The sequence below is a fragment of the Anoplopoma fimbria genome, chromosome 18, assembly GCF_027596085.1.
Source record: "Anoplopoma fimbria isolate UVic2021 breed Golden Eagle Sablefish chromosome 18, Afim_UVic_2022, whole genome shotgun sequence".
Classification (NCBI taxonomy): Eukaryota; Metazoa; Chordata; class Actinopteri; order Perciformes; family Anoplopomatidae; genus Anoplopoma; species Anoplopoma fimbria.
The window spans coordinates 21241405-21251018 of record NC_072466.1 but is presented as its reverse complement, the minus strand read 5'-3'; the positions used below and the strand labels follow the sequence as shown (position 1 = coordinate 21251018).

Sequence of the window (9614 nt, the reverse complement as noted above, 5' to 3'; positions counted from 1 at the left end):
TACACTCAAGTCATTCCACTGTCACTCACGCAGACAAAGTCATCCCCAGAGACTATGTAAATTGATCTGTGCACTGGCGGTCAAGGGCAAATTGGCAGTAATTCAACCTAGGCTACTTAAGAATGTAAGAGTGCATGATAAGATGGGACAGATGTAGCCTACATATGGCAAGCTATTTGAACCTTCAATAGCAAGATTGGATCTGTATTGCAGATATCCTTAAATCAATTCATCCTAGTCAAAAAGAATTTCATACAGCCACAATTGGATTTTTGATATTTCACATTCTGGATATCTCTAATTTTAGATACCTACAATCAAATTGTTTCTAGTCTTAGTTTTGATTTCAGATATCCAAAATGAAAAACCCTTCTGCTTATCCATTATGTTATTTTGAATATCTAAAATATAGTATAATTAATTACGGATATATAATTACGGATATGAACAATTGGCATTATGATAAGTGAAAAAGCAATTTGAGATATCTACAATACCAATTCTGACTGGCATTGAAATTACGGATATCCACAAATGTATTCTGGATATTTGTACAGGATATAAATAAAAAAAAGATAATAATATGCGAAACTTCAGTTATGACTAGTAACAATTGGATTGCAGATATTAAACATGTAATTGTTAAAGCCCAATACTAATGGCCAAAGTTATATCGTTTCTGTAGGAGGAATGACTCTCAATGCAGAATCTGAAATGTTCTTTTTGACAAGCAAAGTGGGGAAGATGAACATTTAGTTTTAAGTATGCTGGCCTATATTATTTTAAGTGTATTCTGTTTACTTGTTTGAGTCTATTTTTGAGGTTTAGTTTATTTGGATTAAAAACAATATATGATATTGTATATTATATATAATATATGATATTATTAGATTAGATTAGATATTATGATATATGATAAAAACAATAGATTAATATATATATTGTTTTTGTGTACATGTGTACAGTAGGCTATACTATACTGTCCTCACAAACATGCTGTTATTACCCATGCTCATCACAGGCACTTGAAAGCAGCATCACACAGCACCAAAACACAAAACGTACTTCCCGGGATTTTCTGGCTTGCCGTTGCCATGGAGACGAGTTTGTTTCTGTTCCCCCATGTTTACAGCAAAGTGAACGGTTGTGCTTGAAAATAAAGTCAGGACTTTGTGGAAGAAAACTCGGCATCCAGACGTGCTCGGCTGTGTTGTTTGACGTCAAACAATGACACGCAAGGCGGAAAAGCTAACCTCCATTTACGTTTAACCGAGGTTAGCTAACTAGCTGAAGTGTGCAGGTGGGTGTAATGATGACTGGAGCTTCATCAGTCCACAACATCTTCTCATTTATTGTTCATACCGCCAAATGTTTCATTAACAGTGTTTGTGAAGCTTATGTGGGTTAGTTTGACTTGTTTTAATACAAATGTAACACTCAGTGATGGGTCATACGTGGGCTGTCAACTAGATAATTCATTATATCTTTTGGAGTGAAAGTAATAAACTAGCGTACATAAAGTGTGCTGTACAGAAAGTTGACATTAAAAAAAGACTCTTGCTAAGACAAAGCACAGCCACACAATAAGCCCTTTCACAGCAGCCATTGGGACATGTATTGCAGGGTAAACACTGCTGTAATTGGTTCCATTATATTTAGTATGTCATAGCTAATCCAGTAAGAAAGCATGCACAGCACTAAATAGAACAGGACCATAATCAATGGTATTAACTACACATTACATTACATTACATTACAGTCATTTAGCAGACGCTTTTATCCAAAGCGACTTACAGGAAGTGTATTCAACATAGGTATTCAAGAGAACTACTAGTCACCAGAAGTCATCAGTGCATCTCCTTTCTTAAACAAGCATCTTAAAGCATAAACCAGAGCAAAAGTATAGTGCAGAGGCAAATTACTACGAAAACAATAATTGCAACAGACTAATACGAATATAATAAGTGCTACAAACTACTACGAATAGGATAAGTGCAGTAAACAAATACAAATTCAATAAGTGCAGCGAACTGATACAAGTACAGTAAGTGCAACAACTAATACGAGTGCAATAAGTGCTACGAGGAAGGCTCAGGGTAGTACTTCTTGAAGAGGTGAGTTTTCAGCCTGCGCCTAAAGATGGGCAGCGACTCTGCTGTCCTGATGTCGGTGGGGAGTTCATTCCACCACTGAGGGGCCAGGACAGAAAAAAGCTGTGACCGGGTGGATCGGCCGCAGGGACCTCTGAGCGACGGGGCAACCAATCGCCCCGAGGCAGCAGAGCAAAGTGGTCGGGCAGGGGTGTAGGGCTTGACCAAGGCCTGGAGATGTGTTAACCCTCCAATTACATATCAAAATTGCTGCTGTGAAAGGGGCCTCTTGCTTACACCCTTGGTCATTAGCATGTAAGCCTACATATTTGTGAGGAAGTCATATCTCCTTTCCTTTTTTTTTTAACCAGCCCTTCTGACCCTATAATGAGTGGCAGAGTAGCAGAGGGCCGCCTGCAGGTCCTTCAGATCTACCGCCTGCTGCAGTTCGTCCATGAAGGGGATAAGGAGCAGATAGAGAAGATGGTGAACCTCGGGGTGGAAAACCTCATCAACCTCATTGAGCCGCAAGACGGCACAGGGGTGCTTCACGTGGCAGTTTTGGCCAACAATCAGGGTGATGGGCCTCTTCTTTACTCCGTTAGATTATATACATTCTGTTTAAGAGAACATGCTGCTCCACTGGCCTGCTGCACCAATTTTATCCTCAACAAATGAAGTCATGTTTGGTAGTGGATTGCATACATTCATTATGTTTACATTACTTTAATCCTGTTTACTGTAATGTAATTCGATTTACATCCAAAATCCCTTTTTAAATAAGTTGTTTCTTGAATTTATGGACTCACTTTGGCCTTTTTGCTGCACAGCAGCTGTACTAATGTCCAGGACTTATAAGAGTGCATGTACACAATACTATTGTTAAAAGAGAAATCAAGCAGTTCATAGAATGTACTGCAAACCAAAAATAGGAAAAAAAAGGTATTGTTTCAATATCACCTCATTGTCCTGACTGTTTCTGTACTCCTCCTGACTCCTTTCAGACTTGGTCAGCTTCCTTCTCTCCCTCGGAGCAAACCCCAACATCCAGGACAAGAAGGGCCACACCCCGGCCATGTTAGCTGCTGAGCTGGGCAATGATGCCATTATGGCACTGTTGGTCCAGAGCAATGCTAATCTGAGACTCCGAGACACTGAGGGCAGAGGTGAGCAGTAAGGCCACGCGTTGCCATATGGCTGAGCAGGGTAGTATGTGATAGATTTAAAGGAATAATGTGTAGCACTTAGGGGGATTTATAATAATTATGTTTTTCTTTTGTGTATAATCACCTGAAAACAAGAATAATTTAATAATTTGTTTTCATTGCCTTAGAATGAGCCATTCATATCTAAATACAGAGCATGCCCTCTCAATAGAGTCGGGCGCCATGTTTCTACAGTCGCCCCGAACGGTCAAATCAAACACTGGCTCTACATAGGTGCATTCACGATTTGCATTCGCCAACAAAGTTCTCCTATATGGGTCTGCAACCTATCTGCTAGATGCGGCCATATCGGTACACACTGGTCATATTTTATTAAATCAAGTAGTTTTATTAAGATGTAAATCTTTCAAATCCAAGAGTCTTGAACACTAAATATTTCTGCATAGAAATATAGGGATAATGATAAACTATAAAAGCCAATTATGTGAACAAAATAAAGATTGTTGGCTAAAACATCAAAATGTAATTGTATAGAAACAGTTGAAGGCGATGAGAACTAAATTTGCCGGTGCGCACGTGTCATAAATTCAACGGTCATATCAGATATCATATATATAGAAGTATATAAATATCAGAACACACGTTCGGAAACTTATGTAACTCTCAAACTGATTATTAATAGACAACTGGGGTTTTTTCTAATTTAAATTTTTGACTCTCAGCTATCCTTGACCACTAAGAGCATGGAGGTACTGACAAACGGGTGGATTCAATTAAGTACTACAAATTCTAAATGTCTAATCTAAATGTGCTGAAGAATTCACATAAATAAAAAAACATAGTAATTCAAACAAAGCATAGTGTCAATGTCAGGTTGTGTTTAAAAAACACCACGTTAGCTAGCTAACGTTACCCTCGAATGCAGTGACACAAAATAAATCTGTTTTTGGGGGATGCTCCAAAGCGTGTGTTAAGGAAATATGACCCTGAATACATTAAATCTGGATTCATACTGGCAGGAAGTGATGCGTGAGGGTAAGCAGAATATTATTTTTGGTCATTACAGCTGACAGTGGCATAACACATAATTACAGCCCAGTTGATTTTTTTCTCCTATTTATTCATGTTGTGTTTTTATTCTCTTTTATTTGGGAAGGTGATCCTCTGAATTTTTTTTAACAATCAGAAGTGGAGCTTTAGTTACAAAATGTTGAGGTCCCCTGCCCAAGCAAGAAAAAACCTTGATAAATAAAACTCCAAATTTGACCTTTAATGTCAATAACGTATGTGTCTTTAATCATGTGAGATAACTGAACAGCGTCCCCTTCCACTAATGTATTATAATTTGAGCTTGAATTGTCGAATTCTCAAACAGAGGTGTTTTCCATCTCAAGTTAGTCTGACAGGTTCACTCTGAATGCCTTACCATGTCCCACAACTCATGAAAATGCATGGTGCCTCTGTTTAGATATTGATGAAGAGCCTGTATCCCTGACAACAGACCTCGTTAAGCCAGTTGTGATAATGATCCCAATTACAGTGTGTCCGGGGCATCAATTACTGCAAACGGCATTCTTTTTAGAGTGAGCGAACAAGAGAGAAAGAGAGAGGGAGAGCTCGAGTTACAGTAAGAAGAAAAGTATTTGCGTGTGTGCAATGTGCGCATTAATTCATGGTTCTGTATAATATATATGTTGCACCCATACCTGTGAGCACACCTGTGAGCAGTGTGCATATGTGTGCACGTGTCCGTCAGACCTCGTGGGTACATCTAATTACAGATCAACCTCCTAATGGTGATCCCCACCTGTGAAACATGCTGAGTAACCAGATATCACCATGCACTCCCCGAGGACTGGTTTGGCCCAGTCTCAACACTCACCGCCAGACCTTTTCCCCCAGTAGGCTGAGCGTCACTAGTCACACGTTTGTCTGTATTATCCTCACTGTTATAGAGGGCTGGGTAGGGAAAGAGCAGCACATGCCCCTTCCTCAGTACAGTGACTGACGCACCAGTTAGGCAGCACACCTGCATGTACAGTTATACACACGTAAAGACTTATTATAACATTAAAACCATGATATGTTTACTAGCCTAGGCTAACAAGCTGTTTCTCCATTGTACACTCAAGGACCAAAAAAATTATACATCTTTACATGGACTGCTCTGATCTGACCGAAATATTAATATTATCATTATTTATTACCATTTTTAATTCTTTTTTGTGGCATTTTCGTCTTTTTTGGACAGTTTATAGTTATAGTAGTGACCGACAGAAAACAATGGAAGAAACGGAGAGGTATGACCAACAACCAGGTGGCAACCTCCGGTTCTTATGAGAGAAGCCAATGAGGAAGTGTCTTTGAACTTGCATTCTCTCTACTGACCAACAGGGGGCGACTCCTCTGGTTGTATAGAAGTCTATGAGAAAATGACTCTACTTCTCTCTTGATTTATTCTCTCAGTAAACATTGTAAACATGAGTTTATGGTCTCAATCTCTAGTTTCAAGTTTTCTTCAATACAGCATGATGTTCATTTAGTAAATTATGGTCCATTTAGAGTCCAATAGACCATAAAGCAGGGTATGCTTTATGGCAGGCTTACTGTGATTGACAGGTAACTGCCGCTTCCAGAGCCGAATACCGCGTCTCTACGTCAGTCTTCCGTATTCCAAATATGGTCACTTCCGTTTCAATGGTTGTGAAAAAACCATCATGGCGACGGCTGGAATTCCAACGCCAACAAAGGTTATGTGGTTATATGGCTATTTGGCTACGAGGACACCCCTGCCACAAATTATTTTGATGATGTTGATATTAACATTTGTTCTGGCAATTTAAAAGCTGAATGTCAGTCAGATATTTCTCTCTTAATCCCTCTGTCTCTCACTTCAAACCTTTGTGCTTTTGCTCCTCTCTTAAGGCGTGCTATTCTACCTCATCTACCCCACCAAGCGCCACACCCGCTGCCTGCAGGTGGCTCTGAAGTGCCAGGCGGACGTCAACAATGTTGATGCACAGGGGACTCATGTCTTCCAGTCGATGTGTGAAAAAGCCCAGGAGTGCACCCCCATGTGCCTTATCACGCTGGGTGCAGGGGCAGACCCCAATGCAACAAATGAGGTTAAAAATGATGATGGGGACTTACAAGAGGCATTATATGATCTGAGGCAATGGCAATGGAGTGTGTGGGATCTGAGCACACAACATAGTGTGATGCCGAAATATTCTCAGCTGAGATGTTCTTTGTGCTGTTTGTTTAACCTAAGACTGACTCCTCTCCCCTCTCTCTCCTCAGGAAACCGGCGTTACGGCGTTGATGGAGACAGCCAAGACGGGCTCCCTGCAGCTCGTTCAAGCCATTCTCAGGAAAGGGGGAAACCCCAACGCCCTGGATCGTAAACGCCTAACAGCAGTGCACTATGCAGCTATGGGGGGCTTTTTTGAGGTGTAGTATTTGCTCATCCCATGGGACTTTTTATTTTATTTTAGATTTAGGATTCTCTTGTTGAGGTGTTGCTCTGTGGTGTTGTTTGCCACCCAGTTGATTCAGGTGCTGTCCGCATACTCAGCAGACATGGGTGTGATCAACCTAGAGGACTGCACAGCCCTACACTACGCCGCCGCCACAGGCAATGCTAACTGCTGCAAGTTCCTGGCACAGAGAGGTGCTGTGAGAGAGTCAAGCAATAATCCTTATGTAAATTACATTTCAGCACTTTCTAAGACAAGGCAAAGATAGCTCTGTGGTAACTACTCCTTATGCTGTCACAGGGTCAAGACAGTATCTTTATTTTTGTAGTGGTACGCTTGTAAGCTTAAATTTCTGTTGAGATACATGCAGAGCCAGGAAATTAAATTTTCTTTCTCGTCAAGAAGAAAGTCTTAAAATATGCAGCTGCAAACACCGCAAACATGAATTAAAGTAAGTAATTCTACCATGTGTTTATATTTATCCTTAAACTGTGGTATTTAGGTTGTAACCCCAAACTGAAGAACCAGGAAGGTTTGCTGCCACGTCTGATTGCCAAAGAGGCCGATCACAAAGCGGCAGCCAAGGAGCTGAGGAAAGCAGAGCGGCAACAGGGGAAAGGCAACAAATCCAACAGCGTCATCCCCACATCGGATCTCTGGGGCCTGACCCTCCACGACTGGTCTTACGAGTATGAGGCTGAATTGCGCCAAGCCTTTGGGAACAACTCGGACACAGTTACTGCAGAGACATTTATTTCAGTGTTGGAAGAACTGAAAGCTCCAATTGAGTTAGACCAGCTCAACACGGTCATCTCAGCCCATGACAAGGGAAAAGACGGGTGCGTCGACATTACTGATTTCATTAAAGGTGTCAAGTACATCAAGAAACCATTCCTCCTCTCCTCGTATATGCCAAAAAAGAAAAAGGGAGAAAAGGGAGGGAAAGGAGGCAAGAAGAAGGGTAAATTTGTCCTCCCCATGCCCATTTGCACCCTCCCACCGGAGCTCATGCCCCGGCGACCGGACGGAGGCCCACCCGACTTCATGATTAAGACTTACTACAACTGCTCCGACATCCGTCGATTCGACCGCGATCACCCTCCAGATCACCCTATAATGAATGACTCGGGGTGGTACGTAGAAAAGCCAGAGAAGGTCTACGTCAACATCAACTACTGTGTGAAAAGTGGAGACCTGGAGTCCCTGGACCTCGCTCTCAATCAAGGGGTCCCTGTGGATGTCCAGGACCCGTTCTACAAGACCCCGCTTATGGTGGCCTGCTCCAGTGGCAACTACGAGGTGGCTCAGTATCTCCTCAGTCAGGGGTGAGAAAGATCATGTTTCTTTGCTTTTAGTTTTTTCAGAATTTGGAACCAAAGATTTCACCACTGAAGCAATACAGATATGCCTTTTGTTATATGTTACATTTGTGAAGATTGTCACAGTGAAGATTATTACAGTTAAGTGAAACGGATCACCAACAATGTGAATTTAAAGCCGCTATAATCAATATTTGAATAGTAACAATGGGAAACAATGTAAAAGTGTGAAAGGGGACACTTGTAGTGATGAACCTACTGTGAATTATCTTGTGATCAACAGCTCAAAACCAGTTCCGTTCTCAGCTGTCCAGTCAGTGTTGTGCTTACAACTTGTTTCTGCTGCACATAAGTTTTAAAGTACATAAGGCTTAAAGTTATTATCCTAAAGCCATGCCTTTTTGTTGATAAACAATCACTGTCAACGGCAACCTCAGTGACAAACACATTGTGACTGCTTCATAATAGGCCTTTTTTTTTCACGACAGCCATTTTGACACGTCATTGGTAAGTAAGGTGTAATTTAAAAACATTATTTATGGCCGTGTTCCATTTAGTTGGGCCAGGTCCCTGGTAATGTGCCTGCTGGCTCATTATGGTTATACTGTAATGTTTATGACACGCTAAGTAGAATGGGACCATAATTCATTTGATCAATTACACCTGTGTTTACCCTGCTATCACATCTCCAATTTGGCTGCTGTGAAAACGGCATAAAAAAGCCAATCTGTGTTTTGTCAGTTTAACGCTCTCATGAAACTACAAAATTTGTTTTGCAAGAGTTGTTTCGAACAGGTAATCTCTCATGAAACATTTCAGAACCTGTTCTTTTTGCAAAAAGTTTTCATTAAGTGGTATGGTCAGAGATCAGTTTTACTTTAACATCACCTGGATATCTAATCTTTGCAATAAAATCATAAGCTAAATGATATCTAAAAAATATTTCCTAAAGACAAATAGTCGACATACCTTGTGACTACTTGTACTCAGATCTGCTGTACTGTCGGTGTGTAACCAGGCCGACGCTCTTAACCACACACCGTGATAACACGTCTGCTCCTGACAGGGCCGATGTGAATGTGTGTGACCAGTTCTCCTGGACGCCCCTTCACCACGCGGCTCATGCTGGCCAAGTGGAACTCATTGAACTTCTGGTTCAGGCCGGGGCCTCCATAGACGCCCGGGCCCTCAGTGGAGGCACGCCCCTCATGAGGGCCATCGAGAGCTCTCGACCCTCCTGTGTGGACTTCCTCATCAAGGCAGGCGCCAGTGTCAATGCAGAGAACAAGAAAGGTTTGCCTATACATCTAAAATACATAAAGTTCATTCAATATACTCATGTTTAAATTAATTTAATTTGACATATTAAAATAAACATTAGGACTTATAACTGAATATATTTCATACATTTGGAGGAAGCAACATAAGAGCCATTAGATTTGGTATAACATGCACACTATGATCATAAGTTTTTAACTTTCAGGCTAGCTGGTTCCTCTTTGCTGGTTTAAACTTTGACTTGTCCTGTTTTTATTTCCCTTCAGAACAAACATGCCTCGACAT

At 41.1% G+C, this 9614-nt stretch overlaps 1 protein-coding gene across 1 annotated transcript in view; it reads left to right on the top strand.

Annotated features, from left to right (window-relative positions):
• The first annotated feature begins 2477 nt into the window (after positions 1-2477).
• ankef1a (ankyrin repeat and EF-hand domain containing 1a) overlaps positions 2478-9614 on the top strand; it is a 46352-nt gene continuing 39215 nt past the window's right edge. The window contains 8 exon segments of the mRNA XM_054618435.1: positions 2478-2667; positions 3095-3256; positions 6182-6381; positions 6557-6706; positions 6803-6926; positions 7235-8057; positions 9118-9344; positions 9596-9612. Of these exon segments, the coding sequence (XP_054474410.1) occupies positions 2478-2667; positions 3095-3256; positions 6182-6381; positions 6557-6706; positions 6803-6926; positions 7235-8057; positions 9118-9344; positions 9596-9612 (1893 nt within the window).